The sequence below is a fragment of the Eschscholzia californica genome, unplaced genomic scaffold, assembly GCF_041429995.1.
Source record: "Eschscholzia californica isolate CP2 unplaced genomic scaffold, dmEscCali1.0.p SCAF_3, whole genome shotgun sequence".
Taxonomy (NCBI): domain Eukaryota; kingdom Viridiplantae; phylum Streptophyta; class Magnoliopsida; order Ranunculales; family Papaveraceae; genus Eschscholzia; species Eschscholzia californica.
Window position 1 is genome coordinate 64,303,376 of NW_028238420.1, and position 24,830 is coordinate 64,328,205.

At 34.3% G+C, this 24,830-nt stretch overlaps 3 protein-coding genes across 3 annotated transcripts; 2 read left to right on the forward strand and 1 right to left on the reverse strand.

Moving 5' to 3' along the window:
* The first annotated feature begins 9,471 nt into the window (after positions 1–9,471).
* On the forward strand, positions 9,472–11,112 carry LOC147553266 (putative F-box protein At1g32420). Its single transcript, XM_086671319.1, has one exon. The coding sequence runs from the start codon at positions 9,639–9,641 to the stop codon at positions 10,830–10,832; it is 1,194 nt and encodes a 397-aa protein (XP_086527445.1). The 5' UTR covers positions 9,472–9,638; the 3' UTR covers positions 10,833–11,112.
* A 1,419-nt stretch (positions 11,113–12,531) lies between these two features.
* On the forward strand, positions 12,532–14,695 carry LOC147553267 (rRNA-processing protein fcf2-like). The gene is made up of 6 exons (XM_086666040.1): positions 12,532–12,718; positions 12,875–13,113; positions 13,207–13,267; positions 13,727–13,804; positions 13,936–14,051; positions 14,418–14,695. Exons 2-6 carry the CDS (start codon positions 12,881–12,883, stop codon positions 14,530–14,532), a joined length of 603 nt encoding a protein of 200 aa, XP_086522166.1. The 5' UTR covers positions 12,532–12,718; positions 12,875–12,880; the 3' UTR covers positions 14,533–14,695.
* A 3,186-nt stretch (positions 14,696–17,881) lies between these two features.
* LOC147553268 (formate dehydrogenase, mitochondrial-like) lies at positions 17,882–21,179 on the reverse strand. Its single transcript, XM_086666037.1, has 6 exons — positions 20,753–21,179; positions 19,891–20,062; positions 19,067–19,607; positions 18,734–18,858; positions 18,401–18,513; positions 17,882–18,292 (listed from the first exon to the last, which is right to left on the reverse strand). Exons 1-6 carry the CDS (start codon positions 20,861–20,863, stop codon positions 18,179–18,181), a joined length of 1,176 nt encoding a protein of 391 aa, XP_086522163.1. The 5' UTR covers positions 20,864–21,179; the 3' UTR covers positions 17,882–18,178.
* Positions 21,180–24,830: the final 3,651 nt, after the last annotated feature.

Consider the following 24,830-nt stretch of genomic DNA (forward strand, 5'->3'; position numbering starts at 1 on the left):
CAAGACAAGTCACTTTATCTTCAAGACATCTACATGAAAGTGTAGCAACTACTCAAACTCATAACATAACACTGCATCCTTCTCATCATAAGATGCCCGTAAATGGTTTGATATGTTTTCGTTATAAATCCGAATTCAATTGTATTTATGTTTACAATCTTGGCACTAGAGAAAAAAAGCGATTTGGCGTAATAAACGAGGAGATAGAAACAAGTTCTATAACCCAAGAGATGTTTAAAAGTTATAGATTAGGGTTTGATCCAATCAATCGGATACATAAAGTCGTTCGCGTATGGTCTGTATTTCAGAGTGAGAGGATGTTCTGTGAGGTATTTACAATTGGTATAGACGATTCTTGGAGAAAGATTGGTGATATAGGTCTGTGTCGGCTACATGTACCTACTTCTGTTTATGCCAATGGTTCCATCTTTTGGATTCCTTATCCTGGCCGTGGATCTAAGTTTATAGTGGCATTTAATGTTGAAAGCGAAAAGTTCAGAAAGATCGCAACCCCTATTTACGTTTCAGAAATATATGAACGTTTGTGCGAAATAGATGGATGTCTAACTCTTATACAAAAAATAAAGGATTATAGAAACACTTTCAAGATGTGGATACTACACGAAGATCTCCATGACAATGACGAAAACAAGACTAGTAATTGGGTTGAAGAAACTATTCATTTTGATTGGAATGGAGGGTTGTGTTTTCGTTTTCAAGCCATTGTAGGGACAAACCTAATCATCATCGATTACTCACCAATGCAGATAGTTGAACATAAAATCGAATATAAAACTACATGTGTTTATTATTATGACCGGAAAGAGAGTACCTCGAAATTGGTAGCAACCCTTGATGAGCGCTCTGCAATCTTAAGTTTTGTGGAAAGTCTATTCCGTGTACAAAAGTAGCAACACCACTCTCCATCGACAAACTACTTAGTCATTCTTCACTTTGCATAAATTTTTAGTTACTAGTTTCGAGTTTAATAAAGAGTATTTCCTATATGCTTTGTATATATGAGTTGTGGTTTAGATCTTAAATATGGTTTCACTTTCTTCTTGATGCATGTATATTCAATACTATTCGGCATCTAATATGAATATCCCTGTCCGATAAAACTTATGAGAAATATGTACAACAAAAAGACGCGTATTAGGAAAACCTTGATTATTAGGAACCGTGTAAGAGAGCCAACGAGAGTGGTACAGTGTAGAGTATGAAGTGTATTCAGCTGCACAAATTCAAATATGGATAAAAAGCCACTGTTCAATATGATGGAGGGGGTGTGGCTTATATAAGCTACACCAATGTGGCATGTTATTTCAAAAATGGTTACCACTTCAGCTCATCAATGATTTTGTTAGTTGTGGAACCATTTCGTTTTCTATAGAGATTAAAAAGGGGAAATGAAGAGTTTCTGATTGAAATTGAATTGGTAAGAAGATTAGGTGAAGAACCAAGTAGAATTTTAGGAGAAGAAATTAGGGGAAGGGTTTCCATTTCAATCAGTATGAATACGCTCCATATTTGAATTTGTGCAGCTGAATACACTTCATACTCTACACTGTACCACTCTCGTTGGCTCTCTTACACGGTTCCTAATAATAAGTGGTATATCCTCAAGTTGCAAAGAACATCGACCTTGATTCTTCAGATGAAGCATTAACTACTGAAGATGTTGAAGAAATAGATGGTGATGACTTGACCTCAAAGAAATTGAATTTGATGAACCTTCTACAAAATCAAGTTTTAAGTTTTCTGAATTAGAGGGAGAAGGGAAGAGAGACTCTGGAATTTTAGATCGTTTGTTTTTTCACTTAATAAGTGGTGCCAAAGTTGCAAAAAAGTAAGTTCTAACTTACAACTTATTTTTTCGCACTTACTTTCTAAGTGCTACAAAAGACAAAAAGACCTAAACAATATTTAAAATTACAATTACCTATTACGACCTAAAATCCTATATGTCTAAAAGTCGATGTTTTGGAAAAATAAGAAAATTTTCTGTTGTACATCAAATCCGGCGACCATCAACTCTGGCAATCTTCCAACACTAATCCGGGTCGTCTCTTTGTTCTTCTCTTTCTTCAACCCTCCCCCTCTCTCTCTCGCTCTCTTTCTATTTTTCCATGTTCTTTGACTAATGTGTTCTTTTTTTGCACAAAAAAACTCATTACAAACTCTAGTAAACAAAATATATGTTTTTGTCACTAATACTTCAGTATAATCCATCTCAAACTTGTTTATTAACAATTAGTTATATGTATAGATAGTTTAGACAATTCATATTTTTTATAGTGCTTATAAGTGATGAGAAACAAACAACATTACACGTATAAGTGACAAAAACCAAACGACACTGCACTTATAAGTGCTAAAAAATCAACAATTTTTGGGCTTATACTCTAAAAACCAGACCCTAAACACACATTTAGTCCTCTCTAATCTTAAAAAGGGTTTGTAAACCAAAATATTAATTTAAATGGATATCTAGTCCATTTGTGTACATCTCGAGAGAAAACACAAATCCATATAATACATATTAAATCATAATACCTAAACTAACATTCCTTTTATATAAAAACTGATTTTCCTTCAAAATCTTCAAATATCCGTTTCCATTTTTATCTCCCACCTTTTCTCTCCAATCACGATTCTATTCAAAGTAACCATTATCTTCCGAGACGAAACCAGGATTAAACACGAAGGGGGGCCAATGTACTACAAATTCTGTCGTTTTATTAGACAATTTATACTTCATTTATAAGAAATCGTCTTTGTGTATATAATTTGAAATAAAATAGTACCGTCAAAACGATGATTTTGTTTAACATCATTTACTTTCATCACTTGAAAACTTCTTCTAAATAAAAGTTTTCCAAAGTAAATTGTTTTACCGTCAATGTTTTTAAGGCTAAAATGAATAACAATTTGCTTTTATTGTCCAATCCATGTGTGTAATTGGTCTCTAGGTTTTCAATAAAAAATTAGTTAGTGTTTTTTAAATTCCCGTTAAAGATGGTATATAGCATCTCCAAAAGCCTATTGCACTTTGTTGTTATATGTTGCGCATTATTTGAACTAATAACACGTTCTGACGTGTGGTTATAACTTATAATGTATGTTGCTACGACTAGGTCGAGGGGGGCCATGGCCCCTTCTGGCCTAGCTGTAATTCCGTCCCTGATTATCTTCATTATTCTCCATAACGGAAACCTGTTTCTTTTCACTCTTTAAAATCGAATTATCTAATAAACTTCCATTTTTTAATCTCAGAAATTGCTTCATCTCCATTAGAGCAGCTGAAACCTCTATCATTTATCAAGATTTTGATGAGACATGAAAATGTCCCATCTGAGTCTCTTAATTTGGACGAGTTAGTCCATCTTGAGCAGTTACTCTCATGAATTACTCCTTTTTCTACTCAGGTACCTTTTTCAGAGTCATGTGCGCAAAACGGATAAAAGTCGGAGAAAATGCAGACTAGGGGTATTTTGGTCATTTGATGACTCCGATTTCATGGTCGATATTAGTGTTTGGAAGGAAAGAAGAGTCCAAGACGAACCCGTAGGCGAAAACAGAAGTCAAATCGGAGTCCGGATGAGTAAAATAGAGCGAGTCAAAGTTCGGGTCAAATTTAATGGACCAAAAGTCAAGAAGAACACGTGGCGCGCATCCAGCAAGTAATCGGACGGACTGGCGAAGTCGCAGGCCACATTCGGTTACAGCAGAGGTACACCGAGCTAACGAAGTAACGCGGGAGGATCTAACGGTGAATATTTAACTGAGTCACGTGGCAACGGATTAAGACTTGAGCCGCACTCCTTTTTGACCAGCTACGAAGCACTGGAACCAGAGATTATAACCTCCTTAACGACCGCTGTCTTCTTCCTTCCTTTTTCCCTATTTCTAAAAACAGAGCAACCGACTGATGATTAAGGAAGTAACCGACTGATTGAAAGATGGAAAAACCGACTCGATGAAGAAGAAAAAAAGGAAAGATAGAAAGATAGAAACTGACTCAATCAACCCTATATAAAGGAGAAGAAGCCGAATGGAAAATCATCCTCCATTAAAGAAGAAAACCGAGGCTAGAGAGAGAGTTTGAGAGCTTTGCTGTTTCTGTTTCTTCTTCTTCTTTATTCTTTTCTTTGTGAGAGAGAGAGGTTTAGATTGAAAGAATTAGAGAGAGACAAGCTCATGTTCTGTAGAGAGAGAGAGAGAGAGAGATTGAATTTGATTAATAAAACTCCATTATTTTCATCTTCTTCTTCTCCTTCCTTTACTGTTTCTATTAAGAGAGAGTTACAGTGTTTATTAAAGAGAGAAACAGAAGGTATAGAGTGAGAAAGAGAGAGATAACAGTGGGTTAGAGAGAGAAAGTTCAGAGGTAGAAGAAGCCCACGTTTGGTCTGCGTGGGAAAATTATTTTCCCTAAGGGTCTGTTTGGCCGCGCAGAGGGAAATTTAGTGAAAAAAGGTGTTTTCTTCTCCGATTCTTTTTCTTTCTTTAATGTTATTATTTTTCTTCTCTTTAATCATTATTATGCTCTCATCCATCATGAGTAACTAACTTTCCTGATCTAGGGTTAGGGTTAAACTTTAGTTTTGTGGGATTATCTGACTTAATCACTTTTAAGTACTTAATACTTTGATTTCTTCGCGTATCTTTCACAATAACCCCTTTCATTAGTTATACTTATGTTTGATGGTTCATATTTAGACATTAGGTCTTTAATGTTTCATGCTTACTTTTGATATCTAATAGTTAGAGTACGCGTGATTTTACGTATCGAAATTGAAAGTTTTAAAGTAAGTGTTCTGAAAAGTCAAAATCATCCGAGGTTGGTTATTCTTCCTTGAGTTATATAAGGAGAAAATCTGAATTGCATAAGTTAGATGTCATATTTTCTAAAGTGGATCCTGAAACCCTAGATTCTCTCTTCTCATAAGTTTCCCGATTATCAACTTTTTATTGTTTCTGGTTTAGTTATTTCACTTTAAAATAATCTTTAAAAGAGAAATCACCATAGATACAAGTTTTAGAATAGATTATACTTAGTCCCTGAGGATTCGATCCCGGTCTTATCGGGTTTTACTACTTGACGCCCGTATACTTGCGGTTGTACCCTTTTGGGCTCATAAGATTTACATTGAGAAAGTCTCTATTCGTACCATTGTTAAGATCTACTATTGCTTCTCAGGTTAAAGTAACAAGTTTAATCTTTCTTTTTAATGTTTTTCATCATCATCTTTAAAGATAATTATGATTTTCATTATAATCGATTTCATCTATATATCATCTTTTCAAATATTCATCATTATTCATGATTTGCTCTCTCTAAGATCTTCATAACTGATTTGTGATGTTAATGTTAAATCCTTGTTTACTAATTCATTCTCTTCGATTATGTTATGTTTGTATCCATGTATTATTTTATTTTTCATTAGATTTAGGTTACAAATCTTGATGTTTAGAACATCTCTTGATAACAGATCCGGTAACGATACCATTTTTATCCAGAGAAGATTATGTACGTTTTTTTGTAACAGAATGTAAACGATGTGTAATTTACATGAAAGTATGTGCATTTATTGAACATCACACATTTATACCATAGAAGATTCCGTACGATGTTACTGTAACAGAATGTAAGCAATGTGTGTTGTGCAAATAATTATATGTACCTTATTGCGCTTTACACATTTGAACCACTGAAGATTTCGTACAATTATACTGTAACAGAATGTAAACATTATGTAATGTTCAAAAAATTATATGTAATTTATTGCACATTATACATATTTTTTGCACATAATAGTGACCTTGTGATTCAAACCAAAGTTCTGTTTGTCTCCCAACAAATTATGAAGTTAAACAAATAATATGCATAATTTATTCCATTATACATGTCGTTTCTAGTAAATTATATGTTTTGTTGACAAATTTATAGGTTTTTCTTTTTGTAATTTTGCTGTTACTTATGGAATTTCCTACAGAATCATCCAATCTAAGTAAGACGACAAAACTAAAATCTGATGACTGAGATAAAATATTTATTAAAGTTACTCAGTTGTTTCCTGGTGGTGCAAAAACATTTTGATATGCTCTTCGACAATATAATATAAACACAGGGCATGATTTCAAATTCATCAAATATGATTTAAAACGTGTAACTGTTGTTTGTCTTGTTCAAGACTGCAAATGGAGAGTACATGGATGGGCACCATTTTTTAATCAGAGAAGATTTTGTACAATTTTTTTTTTTTTTTGTAACAAAATGTAAACGATGTGCAATGTAAAATAAACTATGTGTAATTTATTGAAAAAGACACACATACATTTGATAAATTACATTGTATATATGACAAATGATGGTTTCCACGTCATAAATAACACATACTTTACGTAATTGTATCATAATTTGTGACTGGTGTGTGTTTATGTATGAGTAAAAACGAAAATAAATGTTGCGGTAATGTTCTCAATGTCTGAAAGTTAAGTGAGAGAAAGTGATATATATGTTTTGTATATTAACCCCCAAATCAAGCTAAATTGATCCCAAAGAATATACTCTTTTCAAATCTGAAAGTTAAGTGAGAGAAAATTGATTTGAATCGGAAAAACAATTACATAGTAAGAGAGAGAAAATTGATTTGGTTTCCAAATCTGTAAAGAGGAAAAATTGATTTGGTTTCTCAAATCTGTAAAGAGAGGGAAAATTGATTTGAAAATATCCGTTATTTCCTATTTAATCCCCCAATCACGCAAATTGTTTTCGTTTCCAAAACAGATTCGATGAGAAAGAAAATTGATGTTTTCGTTTCCTTTTTAAAACAAAAAATCACGGTACAAACTGTCGTTTAAAATTTCGTCTGGCACCACATTAAAAAATTGCAGAAATTCAGTTTGAGATAGGGACGGTATATTATTTAATATACTAAGGGTTTTTGGTCCAAAGTGCACAAGGACTAAAAACCTATTTTTTGGGAAGATTTGACCCTAAATCCTTTTTCAACATTATTTTGGACCTTATACCCATGGACCCAAAAATCAAACACTCTCTGAGTAAGGAAACCACTTTCATAGTTCCTATTTTGTGCGAAAATTGATCCAACTCATTTTCCTACTCTTTCTTTTCACTATGAGCAGGGGCGGAGCTACAGGTGGGCTCAGTAAGGCTGCATCCCGGGTCTTCCCACCTGTAACTTCTACTTTGCGTTGGCTTTTCTTACCATGAAGCCCGAGTGTTCCAACCTTACTTATACTTTTCGTTCAGTTTTTTTACCAAAGACTTCAACAACCCAATTGGTAAGACCAGAAATTTATACTCATGTGGTCGTGTGTTCGAGTCCCTTACTAGCAATATTGGTGTTTTTTAACTAGTTCTTAGATTAACATCCACATCTATAACATAAATAAAGTTCTTCACTATTTTAAGGTTTAATTCTTTTGTATATTTCTCCTCTCATACTAAAATATTTTAAGAAAATTTTATTTTCGTACAAAATTTCCTATTAGTATTAAACCATTTTGTATAAAAGATAGATCTGGATCTAGTGATACAATTTCTGGATAATAATAGCTATTAAAGTTTTAGAGGCATACATGTGAACTAGCACTATGATTATAGTCATTTATATAACTCGTTTTTTACAAAACGCATGGATATTTATAGCTAATAATTTAATAGGGGGTGTATAGAAATTGAAATTTCTCGTAAACTCTTAATTTAAGTTCAGCCCGCCCATACTCGAATTCCTGTCTCCGCCTCTGACTATGAAAAAATTTCTCATCCTATTGGACCCATGAAACAGTTAAAATTCAATTATTTTTCCCATGAGAAATTTATGAAACAAAAAAATTTCTCATCCTGTCTAAAAGTCGATGTTTTGGAAAAATAAGAAAATTTTCAGTGGCACATCAATTCCGGCGACCATCAACTCCGACAACCTTCCAACACTAATCTGGGTCGTCTCTTTGTTCTTCTCTTTCTTCAACCCTCTCTCTCTCTCTATCTCTCTCTTTCTACTTTTCCATGTTCTTTGACTAACATAATCTTTTATGGCACAAAAAAAACTCATTACAAATTCTACTAAACTCATTAAGTAATCCATCTCAAACTTATTAACTTTTAGTTATATATATGGATAATTTAAAGGGTTATTTCCCTAATGGCCCCCTACTTTGTGACCAGCTTCCCGCCTGGCCCCCTACTTTGCAAGAAATACCCATATGGCCCCCTTCCGTCATAACACCGTTACTCTCTCTCTTCCATTTCTTTTCTCTCTCCTCCAGCATGTTTTCTCTCTCTGCCACCTCGTTAAAACTAACCACATCATCGTCTTCACCAACGGGTCGCCGGCCGGCCAAATTTCCGGCCGGCGACCTTCAAACTTTTTTTTTTCTCTCTCTTCTCTCTCTCTCTAAAAAAAATAAAATTTTTTTTTTAAAAAAAATCTCTCACCTCTCTCTCTCTAAACTCCGGCGAAGGAAAACTTCGCCGGAGTAAGGTCTGTTCATCACGAACAGACCAGATCAGGGTCTGTTCGTGATGAACAGACCTCTGTTCATCACGAACAGACCAGATCGTGGTCTGTTCGTGATGAACAGAGGTCTGCTCATCACGAACAGACCACGATCTGGGTCTGTTCATCAAGACCAGATCCGATCTGGTCTGTTCGTGATGAACAGACCTTACTCCGGCGAAGTTTTCCTTCGCCGGAGTTTAGAGAGAGAGAGGTGAGAGATTTTTTTAAAAAAAAAATTTTTTTTTTTTTTAGAGAGAGAGAGAAAAAAAAAAAAAGTTTGAAGGTCGCCGGCCGGAAATTTGGCCGGCCGGCGACCCGTTGGTGAAGACGATGATGTGGCTAGTTTTAACGAGGTGGCAGACAGAGAAAACATGCTGGAGGAGAGAGAAAAGAAATGGAAGAGAGAGAGTAACGGTGTTATGACGGAAGGGGGCCATATGGGTATTTCTTGCAAAGTAGGGGGCCAGGCGGGAAGCTGGTCACAAAGTAGGGGGCCATTAGGGAAATAACCCTAATTTAAACAACTCATATATTTTTATAGCACTTATAAGAGATGAAAAACAAACGACACTACACTTGTAAGTGACAGAAAACAAACGACACTACACTTATAAGTGTTAAAAAATCAAGCACTCTCTAAGTAAGAAAACCACTTTCATACTTATTTTGTGCGAAAATTGATCGAACAAATATTCCTACTTTTTTTTCACTACGAGAAATTTACTTTCTCATCCTAATGGACATATCAAACAGTTAAAATTTAACTTTTTTTTCCCATGAGGAATCTAGAACCCTTATGAAGTTATGACTTATTAGAATGGAAAGTTTAAGATTAAAATTTTCAAAACACCTAATCACTAATTCAAGCCGTCTAAATTTCTTAAAAGATACATAATTGAGTTTAGATTTTCATGGAAACATGATAAAATATTTTCCTTCACAGAAACGTGAGAATTGGAAATAGTGGGGGTCAGAGATTTTATAAACCCTAGAAATAATAGTAACCTTTTTTTTGTTGAATAAATAAGCCCTAGAGATCATATAATTAACCCACCGAGCTGAACAAAAGAAAGAAAAAAAAAACAAGAAAGGGGAGGATCATAGAAGATGAATCAAACTACTAGTATAGTTCCCTGTGATGATTCATTAGTGAATGAAATACTTATCAGATTTCCGGTAAAATCACTTGTGCGGTTCAAGTCAGTATGTAAATATTGGCAGTACTTAATTCAACACGATTCATACTTTCGTGATATACATCTTACCAAATCGAAAAATAACCCGATACTCCTTCTCACGGAAAGTTTCAACGATTGGAAAAACAAAGAAATAATCACTTCAATGGATTTAGATGGTTTCGAAACGGGTCATGTTCCTTACCTAACAATGCCATGGTGTAGAACCGTGACAAACAAACCGATAAACGGTATGGTTTGTTTTCGTGATTATAATAGAGACGCTTCGATTATTGTTTACAATTTTAGCACTAGAGAGAAAAGGCGACTGGGCAATATTGAAGGTGAGACAAAGATTAAGTGCGGTCTTCTACGATTGGGTGGTGACCCTTCTATTACAAACTGTGGATTCGGATTTGATCCTATTACAAAGTCATATAAAGCTATTCGCATATGGTATGTGGACTCTTTCCCGCATCATGGATGGGTTTGCGAGGTATTTACAATAGGCAAAGACAAGTCTTGGAGAAGGATTGACGAGAAACCGCCATTAGCCATTTGTGAACCTTGTGTTTATGCAAATGGTTCCATCTTTTGGATGCAGGAAGAGGAATTTGAATGTATAGTGGCATTTGACGTCGCAAACGAGCAATTCAGAAAGATTCCGATTCCTAAATCTATCAATCATGGAGTATGTGATTTGTTAGAGGTAGACGGATGTTTCTCTATTTTGGAGAAAGTAAGGGGTGCTACTGCTGCACCTCCTATTTTGGAGAAAAACACTATCAAGATGTGGATACTATTGCATGAAGATCCCAATGAGGAGGAAGACGAAGAAGAGGAAGACGAAGAAGAGGAAGACAAAGAAGAGGAAGACGAAGAAGAGGAAGTCAAAGAGAAGAACCATTGGATTGAAGAGACTATTTATTTTGAGTGGAAAGAAAATTTGACGGATTTAAGGGTTCAAACAATTGATGGAACAAACATGATCATCATCAAACAAGTGACAGCCAAAACAGAATATTATCTCTACGATCGGATAAAGAAGACCTCCAAGAAGGTAACTGAGACTTATGGAGTCACTTCAATGACAAGTCTTGTCGAAAGTCTTTTTCGAGTGAGATAAAAGCAGTAACACTTCATTGCACCTCAAATTTTGATTTCCCGCACTTATTTCACAATCATAGTTTGAGAGAGATGAACAACATACCTTGACCATATAAGAACGGTTCTTTCTTCGAAGTTCCAACTAAATTGTTCGAATGTAGTTCACTTCTCGTAAATAAAGGAATAATAAACTATAGTTTGTTTCATGACGATTTTTTCATTATAACTTTTTAAGTTTTAGATATCGTAAGTGTATTATTATTCATTATTCATAGCAATATAATGGTTTTTACAAGTCATATGGACTAGTTAGGTTTAGACTAAAAATGCAGTAGAAAGGGATTAAGATTTAAGAAACATGAAAAATTCAAGAACCACCACCACCTGCATTATTCTGATATCAGAGAAAGAATCTTATCGACATTAATCCACCACTTATGGAAATACTTATAAACTCCCTTTTCCTGTCAAAAGTCCAGGAAGAGAACAAAATGAAAAAAATGTTCGGTATGTTACTAGCCTTTCGTGAACTACTATAGCGTCTTTTCCAAAAGTTCCATTGCTCATTCAAACTGCAAAAAGAATAAGAAGTTTACCTACTCTAGAGTAACGAGTAATGACCGATAAATGCTCTCTAATTACTACCTTGAAGTGTTTATTGAACAGGAACAATCGATACTAAAATTTCGTCAACGATGTACCAAGACACGACACGTGAACTATCTATATCGTACATAGAGTGCCAAAAGGTATTGTAATAATTGACGAGACAACGAACGATGAAATTATGACATACCTTCTGAAAGCCATCCCCAGTTCCCTGCCTGTAGAGAAAGTTTCCAAGTGAAAGCCAATTTTAAGCCCAACTTGGCTCCTACACCTTAAGTGAAATTTGATGATGCCATGATGGTAATGCTATACAATAAGAAAAACTAGGCAAAACCTGGTAAAAATTCCTACTTGGCTTGATGTGATTCCTTGTGTAATAGATTAGAATCAAAGCACGAATTAGGACGATCCGCATAAGATTTTTACCTAAAATCTATCTGATTTTTCTTGTTCCCTACCATCTTTCTTTACTTTTATATCCATTCAGAAATGCTGCCATGGTTTTTGTGGTTTTCCCCTAAGCCATTCAGAAATGCTGCCATGGTTTTTGTGGTTTTCCCCTAAGCCCAAACTATTTCCCCTTCAACCTTGGAAATTTAATTCTCTACACCCAAAAATGACTATAGCAAGGGGTGGGAAAACGTGTCGGGCTCGGGTACCCATGGGTATTCTCCTGTCTCGGATTCGGACGTTCCGGGTGCCTACCCTTATGGCATAAATGGCTTAGCGAGCGGGTCACACACACCACCCAAATACAGTTTTACTATTTACACAAACGATCATCATCGCCTCTCTCTGTCTCTCGGACAGTCTCTTTCTACTACAATGCTAATATGTGTCGAGCTGCGGCGACCAGGGGTTGCCTCGAGAATTTATGATATTTTTTTGGGTGAAGCCCAAATTGTAGGCCCAAAACCTTGGCTTAGTCTGCCTGCCCTCGACTAGGGATGGGAATCGGTCCGGTCGGGCTTACTCGCAGATATATATCGTCGGACTCGGGCGGTCCGGGTTCAACATCATGATGTCCGATTGGTTTTCCGATGCGGTCCGGGTTGGGCAAAATCTAAAGTCACTTGTCCAAAGCCCGCCCTCCAGCAGATGTATTCTTCGGGTACTCGGGTATGGGTCCGGTTCAACCCAAACTACTAAATCTTAGATTTTTAGGGCAAGGGGCGTTCTTTTTTTTGGAATTTAAAAGTTTTTTTAGGAATTGGGCAAGGGGCGTTCTCAACTGAAGGAAGACCATCTCTCTCTTCCTCATCCACCAATCACCATTGAAGCTCTTTGTAGTTAAAGGTACAATCTTTCTCTCTGTTTTCTTCTTGTCTTCCTCTCTTTCTGTTTCGAGCTCTCTCTCTCTTTCTGTTTGTTTTTTCTTTTCACTCCATAGTCGAGGGTTTTCTCTCTCTAAATCTGTTCCTTTTTTGGTTCTTCTGTTTTTTGTTTTTTCAGTTGATAATGGCAGAAATCAAGCCAATAATTGGTCTTAAATGGGAACCCAAGTTACCTAATTTCATATCTTCCATAACCAAAACAACTTCATCTAAGAAACCAGTTGATAATTTGCCTCAAAATACAATATGGAAACCACAATCTGAACTTGTTGATGGACTCTTTGTTCCACCTGCTGACCCAAGGAAGCTAAACAAGTTAGCAAGGAAAAACCTCAAAGATACTGCTGGTAAAAAATGGTAAGATCACTTGTTGATTTTTTATTTCTAGGTTAGTGTCTAATTTCTCATAATGCGGGTTCGTTTTGAATATCGATATATGTTTGTTTATAGGTTTGATATGCCGTCTACAACCATCACAACAGAGATAAAGAAAGACTTACAAATGTTAAAGGTACCCATTATTCGATTTCCTTTACTATGTCTTGGAGTTCACTTCTATGAAAGATGTAATGACATGTTTGTGAGATTGAATTCGCGACTAACTTGGGTATACTTGAGAAGTTATTTTTTGCCTTTGAATAACCTTGTGTCACACTGTCACTAAATATGTTCGATTTAGTTCAAAGTTAATTTCTATAAAGATTGCAAATGCAAGGCTCCTCTAGCTCCATAGGGCTTGTAAGACTTATTGGTGTCAATACTACTCAAAATGTGTTGGTTGTTCTAGAGCAGTAGAGCTCTCCTTATATCTTTGGACCCTCATTCATGGATTTTAGTCTCTTGTTGTTTTTCTTTGAGGGTTAAGATGGAAAGGTAAAGAAGAAACCACTTTCGGGTTTTTTCCTTATATTTTGAGTTTTGACAGAGGGGATTCTATGGTTATTAACATTTGAATGTGGGTTGGTTGCAGTTGAGGGCAGTGCTTGATCCAAAAAGGCACTACAAGAAAGGTGACCGGAAGTCAAAGGAGGAACCCAAACATTTCCAGGCAAGTCAATTCTTATTCTAATAGTCGATTCGCCATTTCCAATGAGTCTAATAAATCCCTTTCAGTTGTGTATTATATCAATGTTTCGTCTTCCTATTTGTGTGATTAACGTGAGTAATTTAATCAATCAGGTTGGTGAAGTTGTCGTGTCTCCAGCAGATCACTACTCAAGCAATCTAACCAGGAAGGAGAAGAAGCGAACATTGACAGAGGAAATACTTGCAGATGTCACTCTCGTGAGATACAGGTAAGAAAAAAGAGATGAGCACATAAATATAGTTGTCTAATCAAGTAGTTGAACCCCATTCGCAAAGACTTGTTGATACCTGAGAGATAAAGGGATACCTCATGTCCTTAAACCCTAGAGGCCTAGACAACTCTCCCCAACTCTCTCAAAAACTGATTTTTGCTTTGGGAATACATGTTCTAAAACCTAGGCTCATCTGCGGTGTCTAACTCGGAACTTATACGCACATGTGGTTGAGAGCTTTAGATTGTATTGGCTCACATTGCGATAATAGATCCATTAGTGGATTAAGTTTGTTCTATTTTCCGATTTTGTAGTAATACGTTTTGGGGGCCTCACTTTGATTTCACTCTTATATTTCTGCAGGAAGCGTAAGGTACGAGAAATTGAGGAGGAGAAGAGGAATGTTGGTGGGAGAGACAAATGGAAGAACAAGGGTAAAAGTACATGGAAGGGTGCCAAACATAGAAGACAGGGATGAAATAGATTTATACACATTTTCATTTGCACTCTTTTGTTTGTGGAATGTTTGCCTTGTGATCGAGTCATTTATGCAGGTAACATGGATGATGTTTTGGTAGGTCTAAAGAAACCGTTGTAATCTTCAAACAAGTATTTAGTTATTATAAACTTTTATTCCTTAAGGAGAGCCTTCATTGATTTGATTGTATCTTATAGATAAATTGGCAAATTAACGTTGGACTAGTTTCATGATATTAAAATAGAATTTTTGGGCTTATAATCCAAAAAACGGGCCCTAATAGGACTTTTAGTCCTCTCTAATCCTAAAAAGGGTTTCAAAACCAAAAAAATAATACAAATGGATATCTAGTCCATTTGGTGTCATCTAGAGAGAAAACACAAATCCCTAGAATACCAAATAATTTATAATACCTAAACTAACCTTCCATATATATAAAATCTAATTTAAGCTCAAATCAACCAATATTCGTTTTCCTATTTTATCTCCCTGTTTCTCTCTCCAATTACCGACTCTAAAGGAAGAAAGAAATCTTTATCTTCCTTAAATTTGTAACCGAAACCTTCTCTTCCTATCTCTCTCTCTCTCTCTACATCTTCATCTTCTGAAACTATCCTCCATTAAAACAAAAAACTTTGTAACCGAAACCTTCTCGTCATATCTTTCTCTCTCTCTACATCTTCATCTTCTGAAACTATCCTCCATTAAAACAGAAAACTGAGTTTCTAAGTTCAGGTAAAACTCAAACCAAATTTTATGTTTTCTGAATATGTTTCGATTGAAAATCTTCCATTAACTTGTTTCATTATCATTAGAGCTATTCAAAATCATCATCTTAATTGTTAATCAGGTAAACAATTTTCTTATTTGATGATTTGTTTCAGATCAAGAAAGTTATTATTGTCTTTCTCTCTCTAAAGTTTGTATTAATGATCATGATCTTCATGAGATTAATACTTCATTTCTAAATCTTACAAATCGAATTTACTTATTGTTTTCAATCAATCGTCATATCAGTTATCAATAGATTTGGAGTTTATGCAAAGTATGATATTCAAATTTTCTCCAGATCTGATTTTTTTCCGTACAGATTGATGAAACGTGATTCTGTCACACGGTTACTCGTAACAGAATTAACATTATATATACTTTAGAATAAATTACCATAATGTAACGTAAATTATATAAACTTTTCCCTGCGATGTATATCAAATTGAGAACATGATATATGTTCTGGTTCTGCAAATTTTTCACGAATAACATTAACATTATATTATTTTGTGTAAATCATACGTAATTTATGGAACATTATGTATGATTTAATATCAAAACAGTTCTCGTTTCATTATTATAACATCTTTGATTTACATATGTAAATCCTGTGTACTTTTTTGTAAAGTACATGTAATTTATTCAAATGTTCATATAATTTACTGCAAATAATATACTTGTATATATAATTTATTTGAATTAATCTATCTCACTTTGTTATCACAGATGGAGTTCCAGGCAGAATCATCAAATCAACATAAGAAAATCAAACTGAAATCAGATGGTTGGGATAAGATATTTATAGAACTAGGACAGTTATTTCCTGGGGGTGCAAAAGCTTTTCGATATGCTCTTAGGCAATATAGCATCAACACCGCGCATGATTTCAAATTCATAAAGAATGATTCTAAGCGTGTTACTGCTGTGTGTCCTGTTGAAGATTGCAAATGGATAGTGCATGGATGGACACCATTGAAATGCGATTCCATGTTCATATTGAAAGACATGGAAAGGAAACATGATTTCATTATTTGTGATAAATGTCTCATTATTTTTCATAAAGTTTGCATAATTTATTGTAAATTATACAAATATCGTATTTACAGTTTAGGTATACTTTATCATTAGTATATCAGAATTTGTTGTACATCATTAAATCCCATTGTAAAACATACTTATTGTATATCAGTATACAATATAAATTCCTTCATATAAATGACAACTATCAGAAATTACAAGGTTTGATCAATTAAAAACTTTTAAATTTTTGCTGTTATCATTGGTTATTTATCAAAAATTACCAAATCCTGTGGTAAATCACGGATACTTGTGAATAAATTATACATACTTTACGGTAGTTTAAGTTATACCAGACAGAAATTGACATAATTTATCAAACAGATCTCTAAAAATTGATTTATGACGAAGCTTTGATTAACTATGTCACAACAGAAAAAACCATAAAAATCAACCCAAAATCTCACCATAACGTTGAAACAATCTTTTTTATGATGAAAAATAACCATGCAAAAAGAACTTGTGAAGAAATTATAAATACTTTACAGTAGTTTTGGTTATGATTTTTGTTTTTGATTGATTCGGATAATAGGAAAGAGAAAATTGATTTGGTTTCTAAATCTGTAAAGAAGAGAGAGAAAATTGATTTGGAAATATCTGTGGTGATGACGTTTCGTTTTGGTTAGGATTTTTGTTTCTGATTGATTCGGATAATAGGAAAGAGAAAATTTGTTTTCCAAATCTGTTTAGAGGAGAGAGAAATTATGATTTGTTTCTATCCATTTTTTTTCTAATAAATCTCCATATTTTTTGCTAATAAATCTCCACAATTTTTGCTAATAAATCTCCACGTCATATTTGAGCGTGGGACATAGACGGTAATGTGTTTAGAAAGTGAGGGTTTTTATGTTCATAATGTAAAAGGACTAAATATCCATATTTTGAGAAGATTGGATCATAAACCTTTTTTGAACATTATTTTGGTCTATATACCCACCGACCCATTAAAATATTGTTGTAGTTGACAACAATTGGTAGCCCAGTTGGCAGTACATCTACTCCGCAATGTGGAGGATCTATTTTGTCGGGCCTTAGGCCTTTTCATTTGGTAGCCCAGTCGGTAAGTGCATCTACTCCGCAATGTGGAGGATTTAATTCGGCAGGCCTTAGGCCTTTTCAGCAATGTGGAGGATGGAGGATTTAATTCGTCGGGCTTTAGGTCAGTAGTAATATAGTTGTAGTTGGTGTTTACTGTATTTTTTTCTCTCATTTCTTGAATACAGACGTATTTGAATTTGTATCATCTAAGTCAAATTACCGAAAATCAATTTAAATCAACTATTTAGAAAAGTTAGATGTCACATGGTTAAAAACAACAAACATTCTAAAATTTGATTTGAGTTGATTCAGCCTTCGAGTAAGATATCACATTTTCTGGATGTGAGTCAAGTGAATTTTCCATTTCAAGTGACTTTAAACCAACCAAAATCAACCACCAAGAAGGGTCGGGTATCACACCAGATAAAAACCACACATTCTGAAATTTTACTTACCCCAGATAAAAACCACACATTCTGAAATTTTACTCAGCCAATTCAGTCCTTAAATCGGATTTCACATTTGACTCGGAAAAACAAACAAACACCATTTCGATATCAAAATAGGACATTATTATTTTCATAAAGTCCAAAAACACTTGAATCCTAAAACACAAGGAAGAAAACACAGACAGACCTACATAAACATAAGAACTGCCCTAAATGAAAAACTAAGTTTGCTTATAGTTTATCTGTCTATAGCAGAATCCATAACTTGACCTAGACACTTAATCTCCAAGATCCTTGTGGGAAAGACTGGTTTACTGGTACTGAGGGGCGATTTTTCCATCCTTGACGATATAATTTGCAGCAGGGAAGTCTTCTCCCTTAAAGTACCTGTTTAGCATGTCCTTAGTTCCGGCGGCATATCTCATCTGCACCATTTTTTTACATTCACTTAGAATTATTGACGCGTAACGACACAAAAGTTATAAGTATTCTAAGATCGTAAAGATCGAATCTGATTCGAAATATCGGGGTACCTGAGCATCAATGGTGGTACCCGAAATATGTGGCGTCATTGCATGGTTTGGCATGTATCGCCATATGTGATCCCTCGGTGCTGGTTGTGGATTCCATACATCTCCACTATAACCTAAGAATGAAATTTTGGGATATTAAAATTTGTAAGAAATCGTTAAAAGTAACCAAACAATAATATAGCCTTATTAGCTCGTCAAGGAACAAAAGAAGACGCCATCAAAGACATTAACTCGACGATATACTTGTGAATCTCGAGTATTAAAGCAAAGAATGAGTTAACTTTGTGAATCTCAATAGAACATTAAGAATAGGGTAAAGCATTTTAGGGTTACCGGCAATGTGTCCACTAGCACAAGCATCGGCAACAGCTTGAGTATCCATGATTGCCCCTCGAGCATTGTTCACAATTAGAACTCCTTTTTTCAGCTTTGCTATCCTTTCTTTATCAAACATTCCCCTAATAATAATACACATTTCAACACCTAAAATAAGTTCCATTTTACAGATCCCATCATTTCTTTCGGTTTGACAAAAACATATATTAATTATACTCAAACTCTGATAATTCGGTCAAATCGAGATTCATATAGTTGGTTATCGAGATTAGAATGAAATTTTGAGTTAGAAAGAAAGCGAAAGGTTTAAGTAGATGGAGTTATTCTTACTTGGTTTTGTCAGTGAGAGGCATATTAATAACTATAATGTCACATTTTGGTAGCATTGCATCAACATCAGCCTCAAATTTTGCACCGATTTCATTTTCCAACTGGGAATCCATTTGTAGACGATCGTGATAAAGAAGATGACAGTTAAAGGGTTTTAACCGTTGCAGTAAAAGCTTTCCAATGCGACCGGCTCCAATTGTCCCAACTGTTTTTCCCTCAAGATCATAAGCTCTATTAGCAATAGCTGCAACATCCCACTCCCCTTTGATTACTTGTTGATGGCCTGGTATAAAGTTTCGAACGAGTATGAGTATTCTCATTAACTCGTCTTCCGCTACCGAAACTACATTGCATCCTGTGACCTCTGCTACCGTTAGTCCAGCGGCAGCTGCTGCTTTTAAATCGACGTGGTCCGACCCAACTCCGGCAGTGAGAAGAAGTTGCAAGTTTTTCGCCTTTTTAATCCTTTCCGCAGTAACATAAGCCGGATGGAATGGAGTGGATATTAGCACGTGCAAATCGGGGATGTGTTTTTCAAGTTCTACATCGAACAAAAAAATAGTCAATATATAGATTAAGAAAAAAAAACATTAAAATGTGATAATCCTCTCGCTCTCGAAACCTAATTGTGGTTATCAAACATATTCAAATATGTGTGTTCTTTTACACGAATTGCTCAAAACCTTTTTTTCATTTTATTTTTTCAAGCATAAGTTTGAACATGTTATAAGAAATAAGTGAAAGTGCGGTGCGACTCTCACATTTCGCGCGTCAAATGCGTAAAAGATTGAAGAACATTAAAACAACGACATGGTTAGACTCACCAGAGTTTTGGCCTTCTTTGTCATCAGTGACTACATATTGATGACCTTGTGATTCAAGCCAATCTCGAATACCCAAGGCGTTTTCCGCGCAACCTAAGAAGTTAGGGTTCGAGGTAGCGTACTCATTGGCCTTGTAGAACACCCCAACAATCTTCTTCGGCCCCGGACCAGCCTGTACCATCAAAAAGAAGAAAGTATTTAGGAACGAAATTGTAAGACACGATCGAAAAAACGTAGTAAGGTTCACAATCAAAACACCATTTTCAAGCTAGTGGAGCTTCTGAAGGATCATGAATCATAAGATAAAAACCTAACTAGATACTAATGTATAGTAAAATGAGCTAAAACTAAACATATAAAGTATCAAAATATATATATATATATATATATATATATATAAATTCATTATTAAAATATGGAGATTGTTTCTTTCACTTTTTTAGGGTTTCAATAATTTAAGATATAATCAATAATTTTGTAAAAGAGGTATTATTCATCATGCATGGGTAGTAAAATATGATTATAGTTATGGGTTTTCTATTATAATCATCATGGTGGTTGAAGATCTCGAGAATAGATAAAATCCAAACAATTATTTGATTGAGATTGAGCTTCCACTCTGTTCATGCAAAGACAGATCCATTAGTAAACACAGATAATTAAACCCAAATTAGTATTTAAATTGTGAATCTATCTCTCTAAATCAACTATTACATGCTGATCAAGACCCTTTTTTTACTTGATCTAAAGTAATTCATGGTAGATTTAAGTCCAATTGGACAACAATTAACAGTAAACAGAGTACTCTGTTGAGTTCTAGAGAGAGAGTTTTAGAGAGGGAGAGAGAAATTGGAAGGCATACATGGAGATTTCTTTGAATAATTGATGATGGGTTAATGATTCTGGAAGGGAAAGATGATGAATTCCCAAGAATTGCAGTAACAGCAGCAGTAGTAGCTTTCTTCATAGCCATCCTTAATTCTCTCTCTGATAATTATCAAAACAATTAGAATAATGAAGAATAAAGAAACAAATCTTATTTATATACTCAATTTCTAGAGAGAGAGAGAGAGAGAGAGAGAGAGAGAGAGAGAGAAAGAGAAGATCAAGATGAAGATGACTATGTCACTATCTTTTTCTCTCTTTTTCTCTCTCTTCTATTTGCTTTTTATTTGACATGGGTGTTATGTGGGGATCATTTTTGTTTGTCATATTGGACTAATTGGAAGAATTTCGACAAAAAAAAAAAGACTAATTGGAAGAACCAAATTATAAATGAACTTGTCTATGTGGTGGTGGGAATGGGATCTCATAAGCTTAATATTTTATTTACATTACTTTATATAATATAGTTATATAAATAAAAATTACTTTTGTACAAATACAAATTTTTTAATGTTCTAATCATGTTTGTCTAAATTTTATTTTAAATGGGTTTATCAACTTATAATTAAGAGGTTGATAGCTCTACCCATACATAATTCGGTTCATATTAGATATTATAGACTTTGCATTTACACTAGTGTCAAAAAACCAACTTCACTTAGTGCAATTGGATATTTAAGGGACATATTGTTATCCCTTAATCGATTTTGGTTCTTAGTGTTTAGCATGGTTAAAGTGAAATCATAATCAAATTCTTTTTTTTTTTTTCTGTGTGTTTTGTAGATGTAACTAATTTCTTTCTTTTTTTCATAGACTCCATAAACCCTCAAAAAATGAATTATTGCCAAAGTAATAGACAAAGAAATAGTGAAAAGGGTAATTTCAACTAATTTGAGTATTTATCGGTTTTATCTAGTCAATTATGACCTTCCTAGTGAGTAGGCTACAAAGGCATGCTTTATCCCTCCCTATTTTAGGGTTTGAAAGTTTCATAAAGTGGGTGGGAGCTTAATCTACCACATAAAACCTCCCCTTTTTAGTAGGAAAATTTTATGTGTATCAGAGGATTAGATAAAACCTAGAAGTTCTGCAAAGAAAAAAGATAAAACCTAGGAGTAGGTTTGATGCCCTTTGTGAAGTATTTATACATTAAGCTTTTTAAAGGGAGGTTTTTATTTGCTATTTTCATGGTTGGACACTAAGCTCTAGTATTAGACATTCTAAGGTAGATTATAAGAGTTAAAATTATGAGGTTTGGATTTAAGGATTAAGGTCATTAGATTATGGCTTATTCAGAGAGATGTTTTGCTTCCAAACAAAAGAAACCCGAAAATAGCCCAAACTATGGTACATCTAAGAATCAAATAAATCATCCAGTTCTAAAGTAGGATGTTTCATCTTGAGTTCAACTTCTCCAACATTAATTAGCAATTAGGTGCGAAAATGAGTGAAACCCATCACCTTACACTATCCATTGATTGAGACATTCATAAGACTTAAGAGAGCAACGGATTATAATGTCAAACAAGATATTTTAAATAAAAAATTCGATTGTACATGCTACAATATGAACTTTCATATTTTAATACGTGAGTGAATTACAATTATGAGAAATGCTACTGAATATGATGATTTTGTTCTTATATGTAAATCAAATATTTGTAATTGGATTAACGATATTAAATTTCGACATTATTTCAAGTGACAGAATAGTTTTTTTTTTGATGAAATAGTAACAGAATAGTTAAATTATATGAAATGTTGTCAAGGAAAAAAGCAATAGCATAGTATAATAAGAAAGTTCACAAAAATATGTAAAATGCTTGCAACAGAAGCATGTAACAATCATAATCCCTTGTGAACAAAACATATGAACAATACAATATATTTATAGAATACACAAACAATAATGGTTGGACTCCATAATTTATTGAACTTGTGATAGTAATTCTCAAAAATGATTATCACAGATCGTAGACTATTTTCGAAAAAAAAATGTTTCGAAATTTTTGATGTTTCCCAATTTAAAACATTTATGTCCTAGATTTCTTAAAAGTTCGAGAACATCTAAGGTTCATAACTTTGAAGTTCTAGTAAAATGTTCTTAACATAGGTCTTTAAAGCCAAATTAAATTGTTTCAGACCTTCAAAATCTTATTAGAAAAGTGAAACTAGTAATGGAGAATAGATGCACTGCCAACTGATGTACACATATTGAGACATTTCATGTTAAAACTTTTCAATCGAGCACGTCTTTCTCTAATTTTAACTTTTAAACACGAATTAAATTGATGTAAAATGAATTTTCTTCATCAAAGGTCTAAATTATTGAGAAAAGTGAAACTATCTAGTTAGGATAATGGCAGAAGAAAAGAGGAACTCCATTTCCAACACCGTTGAAACTCTATCAATGGATTCTTCAACTCTCAGGTTATTTGATCAAGCAAGTCAGCCCTTTTCTTCTCCTCCTCAATCGTCCCCACCACCACCACCATCGGAATATCCCCCATCATCTACTCTTCGAGTTCTTACTCAACAAAGAAAACCCTTTTATTCTTCTTCTTCCACTCCTACTGAATCTCCCCCGCCGCCGACACCACCCCCACTGGACAACAAAAACTTGGGATCCCCAGTTCGATTTATCCCCGAAAATGAAAAACCCTCTCCTCTTTTATCATCACAACCACCGGAAGAGAGACTATCACTTGTATAAATAAAGATAAAGAGAAAGAGTGTGAGAGTGCCTTTATAATCTTTTGATGTGTTGGTTAGTTTGTTAGGTTGTTATACAACCAACTTTCTCTCTCTATAACGACACTTCAACTGTATATATATATATATATATATGAGTTCTTAGCTCATAATTCATTAATGGAAATCACTCTTTCTACTCGATCTCTTCCTTCCTGTTTCTCTCTCTATGTATCTTATATGGAATCTTTCATGGTATCAGAGCATCTAGGTTAAGAAAATTTCTCAAATTCGAGCTTCATCAATGGAGTCAGAAAGCTCAGATCGATCAAATTCATCTTCTTCAATCTCAAAATCTCATTCTCCAACTCTAAATATCACAAATTATATCTCAGATAAACTTGATGAATCGAATTTCTTGGTCTGGAAAGATCAATTTGAAGCAATACTTATTAGTAATGATCTATATTGCTATGTTGATGGATCTATGAGTAAACCAGATGTTTCGATCACTGATTCAGAAGGAAGAAGTTTACCTAATCCTGACTATATCAATTGGAGAAAACAAGATAACTTTGTTAAATCTTGCTTGAAAGCAACTTTTTCGAAGTCAATTTCAGCAGATGTCTTAGGTCTTCAAACTTCTCGAGAGATTTGGAGCTACTTAGAAACAGTTTATACTGAAGAATTTGAGGCTAAGCAAGATCTTCTTCGTCGACAACTTCAAAATACAAAGAGAGGATCTGCATCTGTAAGTGAGTATCTTCGTAAACTCAAATCTCTTGCTGATTCATTAACTGTTGTTAGAGATAGAGTTTCTGATAAAGAAATGATTCGAATCATATTGTCTGGCTTAGGCAAAGAATTCAATCAGTTTATAATCACAATCAATAATAGAACAGATAATATTACTCTTCCTGAGCTTAGATCTAAGCTGCTCCTTCATCATGAACAATGGCTTTTGAGCCAAGATCAAGATGATCAACTAACATATTATGTCAGAACCTCTCAAGGTAAGAAACCTAATTCATATTCAAACACAAATTCGTATAGATCTAGTCAGTCTGGCTCAAAATTCAACCATAATCAGCCTTCAAGACAATATTCAAACACAAATACTTCAAAATCAAATGACTCGTGTTAAAACACAAAATTCAGGATCAAGTTCCAGTCCAAATTCAAACACAACTTCAAATTCAAACACAAAAGTATATTCAAACACAAATCGAAATTCAAACACAAATTCAAATCAGAATCTCCATAACCAGAAGGCAGTTAACTTTGATTTTTCGAACATTCCATGTGGAATCTGTAGGAAATGGGGTCACCAAGCTTATAAGTGTAGATTTCGATATGAACCTGAT